Below are 19,775 nucleotides of genomic sequence, written 5' to 3' on the forward strand. Positions count from 1 at the left end.
ACATCCCTCATATATACATAAAATAGTAACAGAAAACAACCCCAAGGGGGGGGGGGGGGGGGGAGAAAATCAAATCCCTCTCCCCACCCCCCATGATAATATTAAACAGTAAGGTAAGAGAAAAGAGAAAAAAAAAGGGAGGGGATATAAACCAAAGCGGGGGGGGAAAGGCAGACCAACATCCATTATGTCTTACAGTTTATCTAAGAGAGTCCAAGAATTCCTTAGCCTTTTCTGGTGATCCAAAGTTATATACGGCTCCTTCATGGTTAAAGCATAACATCGCTGGGTAGCGTAAGGAGTACTGAATATTTAAGTCCCTTAAACGCTTCTTCGCCTCGTCGAATGCCTTCCTCTTTCGAACCAGAGCCGGGGAAAAGTCCTGAAATAGCATGATCTTGGATCCTTTATAGATCATAGCTTGGGGGTCTTTTCCGAGATTTCTAGAGGCTTCCAGGAGTATCTGCCTCTCCTTGTAGCTCTGCAGCCGGAACAGGGCCGGGCGCGGGTTTGAGCCGGGCCCACGTATTGCGACCTGGTAGGCCCATTCCACCCTTACCTGGCCTGATCCAGCTTCCAGATTTAAAAGCTGTGGCAGCCACTGCTCCAGGAATACTGTAAGCTGGCCTTCCTCTTCCCGTTCGGAAAGGCCCAGCAAACGAATATTTTTTCGGCGACCTAGATTATCGAGGTCATCAATATGATTTTCCAAGGTCCGGACATGATCTACGGCCGATTGAGCGGTATTTTCGGAGGTCGCGGCCTTTAGCTCCGCCCCTCCGACTCGGCGTTCAATTTCTTGAATCTCTCGGTCGTGCTTCTGCAGCGCCACCGAGAGCGACTCCCAACGATTTCTGGATTCTGCAATAAAGGCATCGATCTTCGAGTCAAGCTTGGAAATCATTTCTGCAAGGCTTGTTACTGTTGGTAAGTCCCCCGGGGCGGCTGTGGACGCCTCTGCTGCAGCTGGAGAGGGTGGGGGAGGGGTTCCTGCTTGCTGAGAGCTGCGGGCTCCCTTCCCTTTAGTCATTTTAACTTAGGATTAAATTGTTTAAATGTAATATTACACAACTAATTAAATTACACAACTATTATAAATGATTTGGTGAGCGTGGTAGGGGGTGGGTGACCCACTGTACCCAAGTCTTGGGAGGAGCACTATAGACTCAGTCTTGCTGGGTCGCCGCCATCTTGGATCCCCATGGCTGATCTTTAACATTGAGAATACTTAATGATGTGTCTGAATATATCATCTTTATGTCTGAAAGCGTGTTCAACTTTTTAAAAAAGTCAGAAATCTTTCTGAAATTTGCACTGAAATATGAGAGGACAGGAAGTAAGTTCCTAGTCTTGTGAAATTGGTTCCTACCGTGTAGAAATAGTGAGTTGTAGACCACGGAAATAACCCCTCCGGTCCATGTCGGTCAGATATGCTAAATTAATTTAGTCCAATTTTCCAGCACTTTGCCCATGTACCTCTACACCTTCCTATTCATATACCCATCCAATTGCCTTTTAAATGTTGTCATTGTTCCAGCCTCCACCGCTTCCAGTGGCATCTCATGACGGACACACACCACCCTCTGCGTTAGAAAGTTACCCCAAGGTCCCTTTTAAATTTATCCCCTCTCACCCTAAACCTGTGTCCTCTAGAATTGAACTTTCTCTACCCTGGTGAAAAGGCATACAAACCTTGAATAGCTGAACAAAATGCACAAGGTGTACTTTGTCGAGCCACAGGGGACTGAAAAAAAATCGTGGCTCCAGCCTTTTCTTTTCTCCTATTGGCACTTGGACCCTTGAAATCTGTCAATAACATCACCACAGAGCATACTGCGCATGCTCCTCAGTGTGAGGAAGCACTGCGCCGGTGTCAGCAAACACTGCGCCGGTGTCAGCAAACAGTGCGCATGCTCTTCGCCTCCAAGGCGCGCGACCGTCTATTGATGGACCAATCGGATGTCCTGGAGGACCGGAAGGCGTCTGGTCCTCCTGCCATTCAGAGCCTAAACCATTGTCTGAATGCGGAAGTTGGACCATGAGCTTCTGAGGCTGTTGGTGCGCTCCCGCTGACGGCAGATTGAGCTTGAGCCCAGACTGCAGCTTCCTTCCTCTCTCCAACATCTGTGAGTGCAGCACCCTCTTTTCTCACCCACCTTTCTGTTTATTTTTTTCCCCCCCCCCAGGTTCAATTGTTGACTTGCAGCAACTGAAGTGAAAGGGAGTGAATCCAGGGAGGGGGCAAACTCTGGAAAAGTTGGTCGAGGTTTGTGTCTCGGTTGGCAAGTGCAGTACCACAATGTGAAGTTATAGGCTTTGCTGTGAACAAGAAAGCGGAAAGGAGGTGCATGGTTTAAATGATGATATGCAGGTATTGGGATGTGGAGTAATTGAGATCAAGAGTCGGTCAGTGTGGCGCTGTGTGAGGAACAGAGCTCACAATATAATAAATTTTAGTCCGAGTCAAATTCTGAAACAGCGAATTTTATTGAAATCTTCTTGCAAGAAGGGGTGACTGGCAACTGGCCACTCCAATCCAGAAATTACTCCACAATTTATACAGTTTAATTCTCGGTACTTCCCCGTTTACCTCATTGGCCTTCAAACCTATCAATATTCCTTATTGTGTTCTGCCCCTGCCTAGCTGCGCTCCTCCCTTGTTTACTTCTCCCCCTACTCCAAGCTGGGTGACCCTCCCCCCTATAAGTGACTTGGCTCACTTTAGTGCTGACATGACGGAAATTTGCTGAGCTTGGAATATCTTGATCTTTTCCAGCTTATTTGTTTGTCTGTAACATCTTCCATTGTTTGCAGGCACGTTCCATTCTTGTATGCACATTTTAGCTAACTCAGGAGTAACTGTGTATCCCTTCGAGTTAGATGTAATAAGTGTAAGTGGGAAGGGAGCTATCATGCTGTAGCTTGCCACTATTCAAAGTGTACTGTCAAGGTTGATAATAAGGATAATGATAATGAAAGTGATAATTTGGGGAGGAGAGAAGAGGGAGAACTTGAGAACATGGTCCAGTGTGAAGTGTGTCAGTCTAAGTTTAAAACTGTTAGAGGTTTAGGGCAACACGAGAGGCATGCCCATCCCTTAGTGAGGAATGAAAAAAGGAAAATTGGGGTCAAAGGGGGTAAAAATAAGGGGGTTGATCCTGAGAAAGCGAGGAAGGGAATATGGTCAATTGAGGAAGTTGCTGAAGTGCAAAGGTTAGAAATAGAATTTAAGGGATGTAAGAATATCAACAAACTAATGGCAGAGAAAATTACCACCAAAACGGCAAAACAGATATCAGACAAGAGAAGGCTATTGAAAAATAAAAACATAGGGGAGGCCGTAGACCAGGACCAGATGTTAATTCCTGATACTATGGGTAGTGGAGAGGAGAAGGAAGAGGATGGTAACGAAGTGGAACAAGCTGAGGTGAGGGTGATGGAGAAGTCTCCGGATAGAAATACTCTAAGAGGTAGCGATAGGCCAGAAATTGAAGAGTATGAAAATAAATCAGTGAACGAGTTAGTTCAGATATTAGAGGCCGGAACGGTTAGTTCAAAGGGTAGTATCAAGGATTATGATATCATTATGGATAAAATAATGTCAAAAATAGGATTAAATAAGAATAATGGATTAGATAAAAAAAGGACTAAAAAGACAGGATTAAGATCAAAATTTAATAATAGTAAGCAGAGCAAAAACAGCAAAAACAGCATAGAAAATAATGCAAAAAAGAGATTTAGTAGGAAAAAAGGTCAGTATAAAGAAGTACAGGCATTATATAACAGCAATAGAAGGTACCTGGCAAGAACCGTAATGGGGGCATCCTCAAAAAGTGAGTGCCCATTAAATAAGGAGGAATTAGAGGTTTATTATAAGAATAGACTAACAAATGTTAACGAGAAAAACAACTTAAGGGGATTCGCCAAATATGTTAAAAGTAATGAAGGTTTAGAGGATGAGGTTTTAACGGACCCTGTGACTGTGGAGGATGTCCTTCATGCCATTAAGGCGATGGACATCGAAACGGCCGCGGGTCCCGATAGGATGACTTTGAAAGAAATTACTAAATTGTTCAACAAAGATAATGCAATACTCCCAAGATTATACTCGATTTGGATCAAAACAGGTAAAATTCCACAAAGTATGAAATTAAGTAGAACTACTGATTCCAAAAGTAAATAACTAAGACGAATTAAAAGACATCAACAATTGGAGGCCAATCACTATCGGCCCGATAATGCTTAGATTATTTACTAAAATAATGGCCGGTAGGTTGAGTAAAATGTTAAACCTTAATAAGCGTCAGAAGGGCTTTATGTCGGGTGTGGCCGGTTGTGAGGAAAATATTAAAATATTAGAGAATATAATTAATGGAGCAAAAAAGAACAGGAAAAACTTAGCAGTAGTATTTGTAGATCTTGCTAAGGCTTTTGATTCGGTCGGCCACAAGTTAATTTTAACGGCCCTGAGAAGACTTCAGGTCCTGTCATTATTTATTAAATTAGTAGCTAATCTATACGAGAATAATTTTACACAAATTGAGGGATCAAATTGTAAGACAGAACCTATAGGAATTTTAAGAGGGGTAAAGCAAGGGGATGCTTTATCGCCCATTCTGTTCAATATAGTTATGGACCCCCTTATTGCGTCCATTGAAGGAAAAAGGCAAGGAATATTTTTAGGACAGGACGGCAAGAGTTTTCATTGTGCTACGTTGGCGTTTGCCGACGATATTGCACTGATTAGCGATTCTAATGAGGGCATGATAACCAATTTAAAATTAGTCGAAAAGTTTTGCCATAATACGGGGTTAGAAGTTAATGTAAATAAGACGAAAGGTTTTAACTTTGTTTTTAAAAATAAAACATTTATTTACAACGAATTGGCCAATTGGAAATTCAATAACAGTTTTATTCAGTGTATTGAACCGGGCCAAACTGACAAATATCTAGGGGCCAAGATAGACCCCTGGATTGGCGTCAGTCAGGCCGACTGGGAAGCCCAACTACTAAATTGGATCAGTGACCTAAAATCTTCATTTTTAAAACCACTACAGAAAATAGACATTTTAAAAACTTATTTTATCCCAAGATTATTTTATTACCTAATTTTATCAGAATCCTCAGGGAACTATCTTAAGAAATTGGACTTGATTATAAAAGGTGCCATAAAGGAAATTCTACACCTTCCGCAGTCCGTTACAGATGGCGTAATATATGCTAAGGTCCGTGACTGAGGCCTGGCATTTACCAAGCTGGGAACATTTATACCTATCTCGATTATGAGGAAACGTGAGAGACTGCACCAAGCCAAAGACGAGATTTTGCATGCCTCATTTCGTTTCATTGGAGAAAGTGCGGTGGAGAAGATGAAGAAAATGAGCAAGTTAAAAGTCTTGGAGTCGATATGGATACCAAGTATTAATCGAGAGGAGGGCGGATCGGATAGCACAAGAGAGGATAGTAATGAGATTTTGGATGAGCTCAGTAGTGTTAACTACAGGAGCTGGAGATCGATGGAGGTCGACAAATGGATAGCCCTCCCATGCCAAGGAGCAGGTGCTCATTATTATAAAAATGACACAATATCGAATAGTTGGTTGAAGAAGACAAGATATATGAAAACATCAAAAGTGATAAATTCGATTCTGCTGAGGACCAACTTGTTCCCTACCAGGGCCTCGCTATCGTACGGAAGATCATTCAATACCAAGGCCTGCAGAAGGTGTAGTGCAACATCGGAGACATTGGCGCATATTTCGGCATGGTGTCCATATGTCAAACATATGCGCATTAAAAGGCACAACAGGGTGGTGGAGGAGTTAACGAAGGTGGTGAAGAAAAATGGTTGGACAACTTATGTGGAACCTAGAATTAGAGATAATTTAGGGAAATTATGGATTCCTGATCTGATTTTTAAAAAGGATAATCGAATTGTGGTAGTGGATGTGACTATTAGAGCGGATTTTCAAATCAACTCCTTAGAAGCAGCCTGGGAGGAAAAAGTGAAGAAGGAGAACATCTTAATGAAGAGATAACGGATTCTATTGGTCGGGGAGAAATAACGTTTTACGGGTTCGTGATTGGATGCCGAGGGAAATGGCTCAGAAGAAATGATGAGCTCATGAAGAAACTCGGGATTGAAAAATTTAGATCATTTGCCCAAAGTATCACGAATCTCGTTATATCCTTGACTTTGGAGCTGCTAAGAATATTCATGGACTCATAGGTTCTCCATTGGACATAATTTTAATTGTTTTTTTTTAATTGATAATTTAGCGTTTTAGGATTTGATGCTTTATATCACGGGTTTTAGTTTATTTTAGCAATTTTAATTCTTAATTGTTAATGGTTTGGTTTTAATATTTTTAATAATAAAGTTGGTAATTTTTATAGTCACTTGATTAAGGGTGGTGGGTAAACTGGGTGCAATAAATAAAATTTCACTGCTCAGCACAACAGATGATGAGCGGTCAACCATCTAACGGTTAAATAATTCAGCTCATCCCTCGCTTTGGTAGAATTCTGGTTTTACAACATTTTGTTCCCGTCCCCTTAAGATCATCCGGCTGTGGTTTCGCTGGATAGGGGTATTCACTCGTCGACGAGCGACGGTAAAACTCGAAAAGGACATGATCCATCATCGATGGTGAGTGCAAATAAATAGTCTCCATTCTTGTATGCACCTTTTAGCTAACTCAGCTCTTTGCTGAAACAATTATACACCGGTGTAGGTTAGTTCATTCACCTTGCAAAAGCAATTATGATTGCAGAAGTAAAACTGCTTTACCTATATCCCACAGCTGGAAAAACACAGCAGGTCAGGCAGCGTCCAAGAAGCAGGAGAGTCGAGTTTTAGGCATGAGCCCTTCATCAGGAATGATGTGTGGATATCCAAAGGGGCCTAAGTCGTCTCCTACACCAGTCAATGCCAGTTGTCAGACACGTGTGGCAAGCAATGAGCAAGGCTAGTGGTATACTAGCAAGAGGAATTGAGTTCAGAAGTGTCTTCCTTTAAGACATGGGTGTCACTGAATATATTCAAGACTGAGTTCACCTGATTTTTTTAAACAACAAAGATGTGGATGATTATGGAGGAAGGCAAGAAAATGGTTTGAAGACCAGTACAGAACAATTATAGAGTCTTACAGCACAGAAACAGACCCTTCCGTCCAGCTAGTCCATGCTGAGTATGTTCTCAAACACAACTAATTCCACCTGCCAGTGTTTGGCCCATATCCCTCTGAACCTTTCGTATTCATGTACTTAGCCAAATATTTCTTAACTGTACCTGCATCCACCACTTCCTCTGGACATTCATTCACACACAAACCACTTTCGTAAAAGAAAAAGATGCTCCTCATGTCTTTTTAAAATTTTTCTCCTTCAAAATTTGCTCCCTAAACTCTAAATCCCTATCCTAGGGAAAGGCCACCTGCCTTTCACCTCATGTATCCTCCTCATGATTTTATAATCCTCTAAGGTCACCTCTCAACCTCCTATGCTCCAGTGAAAAACATCCCCGCGTATCCACCTAGATGTAGGTAGATTCATATCCAGTTATTATCTGTTCAATGCTGGTGCAGGCTTGAAAGACCATCTGGCCTACTCCTGCTCCCAATTCTCTCATTCTATGTCCAGGACAGCAAGAGACCATGAGACCTAGGAGCAGAAATGAGGCCATTCAGCTGTTTTGGGTCTGCTCCGCCATTCAATCGTGGTTGATCAGTTTCTCAACCCTATTCTCCCGCTTTCTCCCCATAACCCTTAATCCCCTTGACTCTGAAGAACCTATCTATCTCAGTCTTAAATATCCTCAGTGACCTGGCCTCTACAGCCTTCTGTGGCAGTGAATTCCATAGATTCCCCACTCTCTGGCTGAAGAAGTTTCTCCTTACCTCCATTCTAAAAGGTCTTCCCTTTCCTCTAAGGCTGTGCCCTCAGGTCCTAGTCTCTCCCAACGTCCACTGTGTCCAGGCCGTTCAGTATACTATGTTTCAATTAGATCGCCCCTGAGTGTGGGGCCTGTTAATCAGCATGAGCCAGACCCTTCAGGATGAGGTACAGCAGGGATTAGGGTCAGCAAAGTGAGATTGGAGGGAGTGTGTGGGGAATGGAAATTTTCAGCTTTTAGGGAGTAAGAGAGGAACGAAAGGTCGCTATAAAGTAGAATTGATTGGATGGGCTGATGGACCGATGAGTGGCAGATGGAGTTTAATTTAGATAAATATGAGGTGTTGCACTTTGGTAAAGCATATCACAGCAGGACGTACACAATTAATGGGGAGTGTTGCTGAACAAAAAGACCTTGGCGTGCTGGTTTATAGTTCACTGAAAGTGGAGCCACAGGTAGACAGGATAGTGCAGAAGGCTTTTGGAATCCTTACCCTTATTGTTAAGTGCATTCAGCATAGAGTTTGGGAGATCATGTTGCGGCTGTACAGGAGATTGATTAGGCCTCTTTTGGAATACTGTATTCAGTTCTGGTTTCCCTGCTACGGGAAAAATGTTGCAAAAATGTGAAAGGATTCGGAAAAGATTTACAAGGATGTTGTGGTTCTGTTCGCCGAGCTGGGAATTTGTGTTGCAGACGTTTCGTCCCCTGTCTAGGTGACACCCTCAGTGCTTGGGAGCCTCCTGTGAAGCGCTTCTGTGATCTTTCCTCCAGCATTTGTAGTGGCTTGAATCTGCCACTTCTGGTTGTCAGTTCCAGCTGACAAGGGAATGAGGACATGCCACAACCCAAAGGACTAGCCACACTACTACATCAAAAACATCTCTGAACTGACAGCCAGACTACTGCGACCACTAGGACTCATAACAGCACACAAACCAACAGCCACTCTCGGACAACAACTCAACAGGACGAAGGACCCGATACCCAGCATGAGCAAAACCAATGTAGTGTACAAAAGCCCATGCAAGGACTGCACAAAACACTACATAGGACAAACAGGAAGACAGCTAACGATCCGCATCCATGAACACCAACTAGCCACGAAACGACATGACCAGCTATCCTTAGTATCCACACACGCAGATGACAAGCAACATGAGTTCAACTGGGACAACACTACTATTATAGGACAAGCCAAACAGAGAACAGCCAGGGAATTCCTAGAGGCATGGCACTCATCCACAGATTCAATCAATAAGCACATCGACCTGGACCCAATATACCGGCCACTGCAGCGGACAGCTGGAACTGACAACCGGAAGCGGCAGATTCAAACCACTATAAATGCCGGAGGAAAGATCACAGAAGCGCTTCACAGGAGGCTCCCAAGCACTGAGGATGTCACCCAGACAGGGGACGAAACGTCTGCAACACAAATTCCCAGCTCGGCGAACAGAACCACAACAACGAGCACCCGAGCTACAAATCTCCCATATTTACAAGGATGTTGCCAGGGTTGGAGGGTTTGAACTATAGGGAGAGGCTGAACAGGCTGGGGCTGTTTCCCCTGAAGTGTCTGAGGCTGAGATGTGACCTTATAGAAGTTCATAAGGGGCATGGGTAGGGTGAGTAGCCAAGATCTTTTCCCCAGGGTCGGGGAGTCCAAAACTAGAGGGTATAGGTTTGAGGTGAGAGGGGCAAGATTTAAAAGGACCCTGAGGGGCAACTTTCTCAAGGAGATGATCATGCATTTGTGTAATCAGCTGCCAGAGGAGGCTGGTACAATTAGTGTTTTAAAAGGCATCCGGATCTGTAGGGATGAATAAGAAGGATTTAGAGGGATATGGGCCAAGTGCTTGCTAATGGGACTAGATTAATTTAGGATTAAGGTTGGCACGGACGAGTTTGGACCAAAGGGTTTGTTTCTGTGCTATGTAACTCTAATTTTCTTCAGCGAAAGTAGAAGTGTCATTGTGAAGAATGGGCTTTCAGAGATGTTTTGCCCTTACTGGGCGCAGAGGAAGTTACAATATTTCATTTGTGAGACAGCAACTGAGTGATTGTATCCAGGATTTTGGTGGAAAGTGGGAATTCATTGCACTGTGATGCTTTAAGGTTTACTGGCAGTAAGTAAAGTGCGCTGAGCGGGGAGCCGAGTGAAGGGTTGGATGTGCTTTTGTTCCAACTGCACATTTCTTTCATCCTCCAACATTGTATTTCCAACACTGTCCATCAGAAGGAGCAGTGAATCAGTAACTGGTATCGTTAGAAGCCTTACGATTTTCAGTACTGCAGGTATTGCATTGTGTCACCAGCATTGTAAAGGTTACTGGAGCAGCGGGAGGTGTGGGCTGGATTTACCAGACACGATTAAGCAGTGAGATAACACGTAAGAGAGGGCAAGGTGCGACCTGTCTTTCGATTTGCAGAAGGTAAGGTGTTTTGGCTGATGTAAACTGGGGCAAACACAACTGCGGTAAATGATTGAAGCCCAGTCGTGTGGAAGCCTTCCAACCCTTCCGAAGAGCATGCCGCCCAGACCCCACCCGATCCAGTCATTTCTGCTGGTGAGTGAGTCAAAAACTGGAGGACGTGGCCTCCAGATTAGGGGGAGTAGATTTAGGACAGCGATGAGGAGGAACTGCTTTTCCCGGAGAGTGGTGACTCTACATGGAAATCTCCGCCCAAGGAAGCAGTAGACGCAGCTTCACTGTATATTGAAGACACAGGTGGATGGGTTATTGCATGGTAGGGGAATAATGCAGATAGGAGGAGCTGAGACCATGGCTAGGATCAACTGGGATCTTACAGGATGGTGAAGCAGACTCGACTGACCAAATGGCCTATGAAACTATAACCCCGCATTTCCCATTGGCTAACCCACCTAACCTGCACATCCCTGGACACTGTGGGCAATTTAGCATGGCCAATCCAAATCAAAGCCAGTGAGCAAAGTAATGATATGGTAGAGAAGGTGGAGAATGATAGAAAGGAACAAGAAGGATAATTTTACCAGCAATCAAAGCTGGATTCAAACAATCACAAAAATTGAAACTAATAGCTGAGTCTGAATGTGTGCTGCATTGTGACAAAATTGAATGAATTGACCGCACACATTGAAGCGAATAATTAGGATCTGAGACTCCTTAGAGACATATTGTCAAGGATTGTATCCTGACTATCGAGGGGTATGTGGCATTCAAGTCGAACGGGAAGCTACTTTAAGGTAGAGGATTGATACTGCTCATTAAAGCACCGATCACAGGGTAGTCCGGTGTCAGCTCAGATTTCGGGTCCGGATTTCTCTGTCCTCTGTTGATCTCCCTGTTCCCACAGAGTGAGATGTCGGTCTGTTCTCAGCTCTGCTGGATTCCTGCTGAAGCTTTGACCCCCACCTTTTACACCTTCCAGAACAATAACACATTCAGTCAATGAAGGTCCAACCCACAATCTCCCAGCCTGTCAACCATCCGGACAGAGTCATCATCATTGTGGGGAATAAAACAAGAAAAATGAAACAAAATTAGAAATAAATAGTTAGTGCTCATGGTTAATGTTTGTTCACTGGGAAGTAAACCACAAAAAGGAGTCTCCCAGGAGACTTATAGTGACCTAAAGAGAAATTCTCTCTCCCTTCCATCTACCTATTAGTACCCAGCTATGATTTATAACAACATTTACATGAACAGAAATAAAACATGTTAGCAAATAGACATAGGGACATACAGCACGGAAATAGACTTTTCCATCCAACACGCCCACACTGACAGGATTTCCTATGTAAAACTAGTTCCATTTATCAGCATTTGGCCCATATCCCTCCAAAACCTTGCTATTCACATACCCATCCAGGTGCCTTTTAAAATGTTGCAATTATACCAGCCTCCACCACTTCCTCTGGCAGCTCATTCCATACACGTACCACCCTCTGCGTTGCCCCGAGGCCCTTTTTTAAATCTTCCCCATCTCACCCTAAACCTATGTCCTCTGGTTTTTGACACACCCACCCTGGAGAAAAGACCTTGCTATTTAGCCTATACATGCTCCCCCCCCCCCCCCTTGATTTTATAACCCTCTATAAAGTTCCAATGCTCCAGGGAAAACTGCCTCATCCTATTCAACCTCTGATTATACCACACGTCCTCCTACACTGGCAACATACTTATCAATCTTTCCTGCGTCCTTTCAAGTTTCATTGTATTCTTCATGTTCTGTAGCAGAGAGACCAGAATCGAATGCAATATTCCCCCAAAAGTGGCTTGAACAATGTCCTGTACAGTTGCATCATGACCTCCCAACTCCTATATCCAATGCATTCAATGGGCCAAATGGCCTCTTTCTGCACTGCAGGGATTCTGATTGTATTCTATATTGTGTCCCAATTGTAGTCACTATCTCTGGTATATGGAGTGTCAGGGTGGAGTCATTGGTACCAGAATTGCATGCAATACTCCAAAAGTGGCCTAACCAACATCCTGTGCAGCCGCAACGTGACCTCTCAACTCTTGTATTCAATGCACTAACCAATAAAGGCAAGCATACCAAGCACCACCTTCACTGTCCTGTCTACCTGCAACTACACTTTCAAGGAATGAGGAACCTGCCACAGAGTCATACATGCCATAGAGCCCTTCCATGGAGTGCAAGGGGGAGTAAAGTGTTGGATTCACAGAGGAGGAGGTTGTCTGTGAGTGTGAAGTTAAAATGAAACCCCGTGCTTTGCTTGAACTCAAACCGCATTGACTTGGAGAAGAGGGAAGGGAGTTTGCAAAGTATTATCCCCTCGCAACATGCCTCAGCTGCAGGCGCAGTGTGGGCCCACTGTCTGCCCCGCCCACTATTGTAGATGTCACAATGCGGAAGTAGCCTTATCAGTTTCAGAGTGTAACGTCCCTCCCTCTGGGAGCAAAGCAATGTCTCCCCTTTTCCATTCCTCATCCTGGGAGGGAGGGAGGGAGGGAGAGAGAGAGACTGACACTGTTCACTTGCTGCAATGGGAGAATCCAGGGAGGGAGCAGACTCTGCAAAGGTGCTCAGATGCTCTCTGTCCCTCTTAAATGTATTTTCATTGTGTACTCCTTCAGTTAGGCACGTATACAGTTTGCCCTCTAGAAAAGGATTGCTGCTTTCCTCACGTTCATAATTGAAAGGATAGTTTCTCATTGAACTGAGCAGCATTTAAGGGATTGGCACATTGATATAAAATGGAGGCATATATTATTTCATATGGTGTATATCTGATATTGTTGGTTGTTGTAAAAGCTTCTTTGCAATTGTTATTTGCCTTCTAGTGTAGTAATGGAGGTACATACTGTATTTCTTGTCTTTTTTTAATTTAATAAGACAGCAGGAAATCATTCAGCAACTTTACTGGCTTTCTTTTCTCAAGCAGCCTTGACATTTCATTTTGATGTCCTTGATTCAGCTCCATTTCCAACACCTTTTGTAGGCAGCTTGTTGCAGGGCATTATCACTTAAATGAAGTTTTCGTTCATACACACTTAAGGCTATCTAGTTGCACGAGGGTTTTGTTTTTAAATGTTTCTGCTCTCGCCTTAAAAATGTCCCTTGTCTTGAAATCCCTCAGTCCAGGGAAAAGACCCCTGCCATTCATCTTATTGATACCCCCCCCCCATGACATTATAGATCTCGATGATGAAGAGTCATCTGGATTTGAAATGTTAGCTTGCTGTCTCTGCAGGGACGCTGCCTGACCTGCTGTGATCTCCAGCATTTCTTGTTTTCAGGAGTGAGTCCAGCATCTGCAGCAATGTGCTCCTAAATTTTGTACCCAGTTGGCTAGGTCTCCCCAGATCCCGTGAGATTTAACCTTACTCAACAATCCACCGTGTGGTACAGTCAATAAAGTTCCCACCTCCCACCTCTTTCAGCACATGTGGACAGAACGGTGGCTCAGTGATTAGCACTGCTGCCTCACAGTGCCAGGGACCTGGGTTTGATTCCAGCCTTGGGCGACTGTCTGTCTGCGTGGAGTTTGCACATTCTCCCCACCGTGTCTGCGTGGGTTTTCTGAGTGCTCCACTTTCCTCCCACTGTCCAAACATGTGCCGGATAGAGTGAATTGGCCATGCTTAAATTGACCCATAGTGTTCAGGGATATGTAGGTTAGGTGCATTGGTCAGGGGTAAATGTAGAGTAATGGGGAATAGGCTTGGGTGGGATACTCTTTGGACGGTGAGTGGGGACTTCTTGGTCCGAAGGGCCGGTTTCTATGAAAAAAAAAACCTAATCTATAAAATCCACCCCCTCCCCCACACCGACGCATTGATGCTTCCAAACTTACCCTCAAAAGTTTGGTTTGTTCTTCCATTTTTCCCAGTTGCCTTTTGTGGGTTTTGACAACTTTCCCAAGCGTCTGAGTACAGGAGTTGGGAGGTTATGTTGTAGCTGTACAGGAAATTGGTTTGGCCACTTTCGGAATAGTGTGGGCAGTTCTGGTCGCCCTCCTATCGGAAAGATGTTGCGAAACTTGAAAGGATTAGAAAAAATTTACAAGGATGTTGTCAGGATTTGAGCTGAATAGGCTGGGGCTGTTTCTCTACCGCACCGGAGGTTCGGGGTGACCTTATAGATAATTTTATAAACATGAGAGGCATGGATAGAGTAAATAGACAAGGTATTTTCCCTGGGATGGGGTAGTCCAGAGCTAGAGGGTAATACTTTTAGTTTGGGGGGAGATTTAAAAGGTACCTAAGGGGCAACGTTCTCGTGCAGAGGGTGGTGTGTGTAAGGAATGAGCTGCCAGAGGAAGTGGTGGATGTTGGTACAAGTATGACATTTAAGACATCTGGATGGGTATATGAATAGGAAGGGTTTAGAGGGATATGGGCCAAGTGCTGGCAAATGGGACTAGATTAGGTTTGGATATCTGGGCAGCACGGATGAGTTGGACTGAAGGGTCTGTTTCTGTGCTGTACATCTGAGTCTGCCTTGCCACTAATGTTTTCCACATCTATATGATCAGTTTCTCTCTGATTGTTGGTGTTAATGCCTTGATTTCTCATTTCCATCACCACATACACCACTGGGGACGTTAACCATTTTGGGTCTGGTTGTTTCTCAAGAAGCTGCATTGCAGGTTCATCCTGAATTGACAGTTTTTTTTTTTTGCTTCCCAAAATCAGACCTGCTCAATCTCAGCAGTATCCCAATGTCGTGAAAGATACTAACTTTCAGCTGGAGTTATCCAAAATTGAAAGAGATGTCAGTCTTGACGTTTTTGCTTTTCTGCCCCTGTAAGATCCTGAATCAGCACCTTCAGGGGAATTAGTTCGAGTGGAGTGAGGGTGAGAGAGTGAGAGAGATTTCAGTGTTGTGGAATGACTAAAGAAAACAATGTTCCGCAGAAAGTAGAGTTGCTTGTTCTGAATTTCTACCCGACAGTGATAACTTTTGTAATCTCTTTTCACAGAGTATTTGAAGATCTGAAGACAGAAGTTTCAAAATCAACAGATGAAGGGCTTATGCCTGAAACGTCGATTCTCCTGCTCCTCAGATGCTGCCTGATCTGCCGTTCTTTACCAGCGCTGCACTTCTTGACTCTGACTCTCCAGCGTCTGCAGTCCTCACTTTGACGTCAATGCCTGACAGTCACTCAATCCATCGGGACCGCAACGATTTTCAACTATGAGTCTGTGAGAAGGAGCAAAGCTTTTTGATTCCTGTTTTACTACGTTTTCAGCATCAGTGGGACTGGATGAGAGACCCTACTGTTGCAGCGCACTGAGTGTGGAGCCTGAAACAGTTATACAGATTGGAAAGAGGAATTCACAGCAGGGAGGGACTCTGCACACATATGTGTGCAGCTGAAGCTTCAGGCTTGGAGAAATCTGAGGAATTCCGTCCCATGGAGAAACCATGGAAGTGCGGCGACTGCGGGAAAGGCTTCCGTGCCCCAAGTGACCTGGAGACTCATCGGCGCAGCCACACTGGGGGGAGGCCGTTCTCCTGCCCAGAGTGTGGGAAGGGCTTCAGCAGATCCTCCCACCTGCTGAGGCACCAGTGGGTCCACATGGAGGAGAAGCCCTTCAGCTGTCCTGACTGCGGGAAGGGCTTTACCTGCTCATCTGACCTGCAGACCCACCAGCATGTCCACACTGGCAGGAGGCCGTTCTCCTGCCCTGAATGCAGGAAGGGCTTTAGCAGATCCTCCCACCTGCTGACGCACCAGCACATCCACACGGGGGAGAAGCCCTTCAGCTGTCCTGAGTGCAGAAAGAGCTTTAACTGCTCCTCCAATCTGCTGACCCACCAGCGGGTCCACACGGGCGAGAAGCCATACTCCTGCCTTGAGTGCGGGAAGGGCTTTACTCGCTCCAACACTCTGCTTGTCCACCAGCGGGTCCACACGGGGGAGAGGCCATACTCCTGCCTTGAGTGCGGGAAGGCCTTCAGCTATTCCTCCCACCTGCTGAGACACCTTCGGATCCACACGGGAGAGAAGCCCTTCAGCTGTCCTGACTGTGGGAAGGGCTTTACCCGCTCCTCCCACCTGCTGAGGCACCGGCGGGTCCACACGGGCGAGAGGCCGTTCTCCTGCCCTGAGTGCGGGAAGGGCTTTACGAGCTGCTACACCCTGTTGACCCACCAGCGGCTCCATACAGGGGAGAGGCCATACTCCTGCTCTGAATGCGGGAAGGGCTTTACTAGCTGCTACACCCTGCTGACCCACCAGCGGGTACACACGGGCGAGAGGCCATACTCCTGCCCCGAGTGCAGGAAGGGATTTACTAACCGCTACAACCTGCTGACCCATCAGCAGCTCCACACAGGGGAGAGGCCGTTCTCCTGCCCTGAGTGCGGGAAGGGCTTTGCTAGACGCTCCACCTTGCTTACCCACCAGCGGGTCCACACAGGGGAGAGGCCATACTCCTGCCCCGAGTGTGGGAAGGCCTTCAGCAGTTCCTCTGACCTGCGGAGGCACCGGCGGGTCCACACGGGGGAGAGACCCTTCAGCTGCCCTGAGTGCGGGAAGGCCTTCAGCAATTCCTCCACCCTGCTGAAGCACCAATGGGTCCACACCGGGGAGAAGCCGCTTGCCTGCCCCACGTGCGGGAAGGGCTTTAAAAGCCCCTACAATCTTCTTACCCACCAGCGGGTCCACACTGGTGAGAGGCCGTACTCCTGCCCCGAGTGTGGGAAGGACTTTGCTCGCTCCGACACTCTGCTTACCCACCGGCGGGTCCACACTGGGAAGAGGCCGTACTCCTGCCCCAAGTGCCGGAAGGCATTCCCCAGGTCTTCTGACCTGCTGAGCCACCAGAGGGTCCACACCGTGGAGAGGCCGTTCGCCTGCCCTGAGTGCGGGCAGAGGTTCTTGTGGTCCAGCAGCTTGCGAAGGCATCAGAGGGGGCACCAGCGCTCCCAACAATCGGATTCAGCCGGTGACGCTGCCGTGGGTCACCCTCAGGACTGAACCTCCTGCCCTGTTCTGGCAGTGGGTCCGGTAGGACAGTCGGTGGGCTTTTTGTTTTTTAGTTTCCTGTTGGACTGCACCCCACCCTCCCCCAACCCCACGGTGGCTCAGTGGTTAGCACAGCTGCCTCAGGGCACCAGGAACCTGTATTTGATCCCACCCTCGGGGCAACTACGTGGAGTTTGCACATTCTCCCCCATGTCTGTGTGGGTTTTTTCCGGGTGCTCTGGTTTCCCCCCACAAACCAAAGATGTGCAAGTTAGGGTGGATTGGCCAAGCTAAACTGTCCCAGAGTATTCGGGGATGTGTAGGTGTGGTGCAACTGTCAGGGGTAAATGTAGAGTAGTAGATCGGGAAAACGGGTCCGGGTGAATTACTCTTCAGAGGGTCGGTCTGAACTTGTTGGGCCAAAGGGCCTGTTTAGACACTCGAGGGATTCTATGAACTTTGCTTTCAGTGGGCACTGCTGCTCATTGAGCCCGGGACTGCACGTTCCCACACACATCTCAGAACACAAGATCATCGAAGCAGAAGTGAGGTCATTCAGCCCATCTGGTCTGCTCAGCCATTCATTAGAGAGAAACAAAACCTGCAGATGCTGGAATCCAAAGGAGGCTGGGGGAACACAGCAAGGTAGGCAGCACCAGGAAGTGGAGAAGTCAGTGTTTCGAGTATTAATCCTTCTCCAGGACTGAAGAAGGGTTCTGCCTGAAACGTTGGCTTCTCTATCTGAAACTATTCACCAGGACGTAATCGAGTCATAGAGATGTACAGCATGGAAACAGACCCTTCGGTCCAACCTGTCCATGCCGACCAATATCCCAACCCAAACTAGTCCCACCTGCCAGCACCTGGCCCATATCCCTCCAAACCCTTCCTATTCATATACCCATCCAGATGCCTCTTAAATGTTACAATTGTACCAGCCTCCACCACATTCTCTGGCAGCTCATTCCATATGCGTACCACCCTCTGCGTGAAAAAGTTGCCCCTTAGATCCCTTTTATATCTTTCCCCTCTCACCCTAAACCTACGCCCTCTAGTTCTGGACTCCCCAACCCCAGGGAAAAGACTTTGCCTATTTATTCTATCCATGCCCCTCATCATTTTGTAAACCTCGATAAGGTCACCCCTCAGCCTCCGCGCTCCAGGGAAAACAGCCCCAGCCTGTTCAGCCTCTCCCTGTAGCTCAGATCCTCCAACCCTGGCAACATCCTTGTAAATCTTTTCTGAACCCTTTCAAGTTTCACAACATCTTTCCAATAGGAAGGAGACCAGAATTGCACGCAATATTCCAACAGTGGCCTAACCAATGTCCTGTAGAGTTGCAACATGACCTCCCGACTCCTGTACTCAATACTCTGACCAATAAAGGAAAGCATACCAAATGCCTTCTTCACTATCCTATCTACCTGCGACTCCACTTTCAAGGAGCTATGACCCTGCACTCCAAGGTCTCTTTGTTCAGCAACACTCCCTAGGATCTTACCATTAAGTGTATAAGTCCTGCTAAGATTTGCTTTCCCAAAATGCAGCACCTTGCATTTATCTGAATTAAACTCCATCTGCCACTTCTCAGCCCATTGGCCCATCTGGTCCAGATCCTGTTGTAATCTGAGGTAACCCTCTTCGCTGTTCACTACACCTCCAATTTTGGTGTAATCTGCAAACTTACTAACTGTACCTCTTATGCTCGCATCCAAATCATTTATGTAAATGACAAAAAGTAGAGGGCCCAGCACCGATCCTTGTGGCACTCCACTGGTCACAGGCCTCCAGTCTGAAAAACAACCCTCCACCAGTTCTGTCTCCAAATGGCTAATTCTCCCTGTATTCCGTGAGATCTAACCTTGCTAATCAGTCTCCCATGGGGAACTTTGTCGAACGCCTTACTGAAGTCCATATAGATCACATCTACTGCTCTGCCCTCATCAATCTTCTTTGTTACTTCATCAAAAACTCAAATCAAGTTTTTGAGACATGATTTCCCACGCACAAAGCCATGTTGACTATCCCGAATCAGTCCTTGCCTTTCCAAATACATGTACATCCTGTCCCTCAGGATTCCCTCCAACAACTTGCCCACCACCGAGGTCAGGCTCACTGGTCTATAGTTCCCTGGCTTGTCCTTACCACCCTCCTTAAACAGTGGCACCACGTTTGCCAACCTCCAGTCTTCCAGCACCTCACCTGTGACTATCGATGATACAGATATCTTAGCAAGAGGCCCAGCAATCACTTCTCTAGCTTCCCACAGAGTTCTCGGGTACACCTGATCAGGTCCTGGGGATTTATCCATCTTTAACCGTTTCAAGACATCCAGCACTTTCTCCTCTGTAATCTGGAAATTTTGCAAGATGTCACCATCTATCTCCCTACAGTCTATATCTTCCATATCCTTTTCCACAGTAAATACTGATGCAAAACATTCATTTAGTATCT

At 46.0% G+C, this 19,775-nt stretch overlaps 1 protein-coding gene across 1 annotated transcript in view; it reads left to right on the forward strand.

Moving 5' to 3' along the window:
* Positions 1-2,068: 2,068 nt before the first annotated feature.
* LOC122543762 (uncharacterized) overlaps positions 2,069-19,775 on the forward strand; it is a 98,092-nt gene continuing 80,385 nt past the window's right edge. The window contains exons 1-3 of the mRNA XM_087974354.1: positions 2,069-2,126; positions 6,561-6,649; positions 15,330-17,155. Of these exons, the coding sequence (XP_087830480.1) occupies positions 15,714-17,155 (1,442 nt within the window). The 5' untranslated portion in view covers positions 2,069-2,126; positions 6,561-6,649; positions 15,330-15,713. The remainder of the gene's footprint in view (positions 2,127-6,560; positions 6,650-15,329; positions 17,156-19,775) is intronic.

The sequence above is a fragment of the Chiloscyllium plagiosum genome, unplaced genomic scaffold, assembly GCF_037043375.1.
Source record: "Chiloscyllium plagiosum isolate Xiang-an unplaced genomic scaffold, Cpla_swu_hap1 HiC_scaffold_27, whole genome shotgun sequence".
Classification (NCBI taxonomy): Eukaryota; Metazoa; Chordata; class Chondrichthyes; order Orectolobiformes; family Hemiscylliidae; genus Chiloscyllium; species Chiloscyllium plagiosum.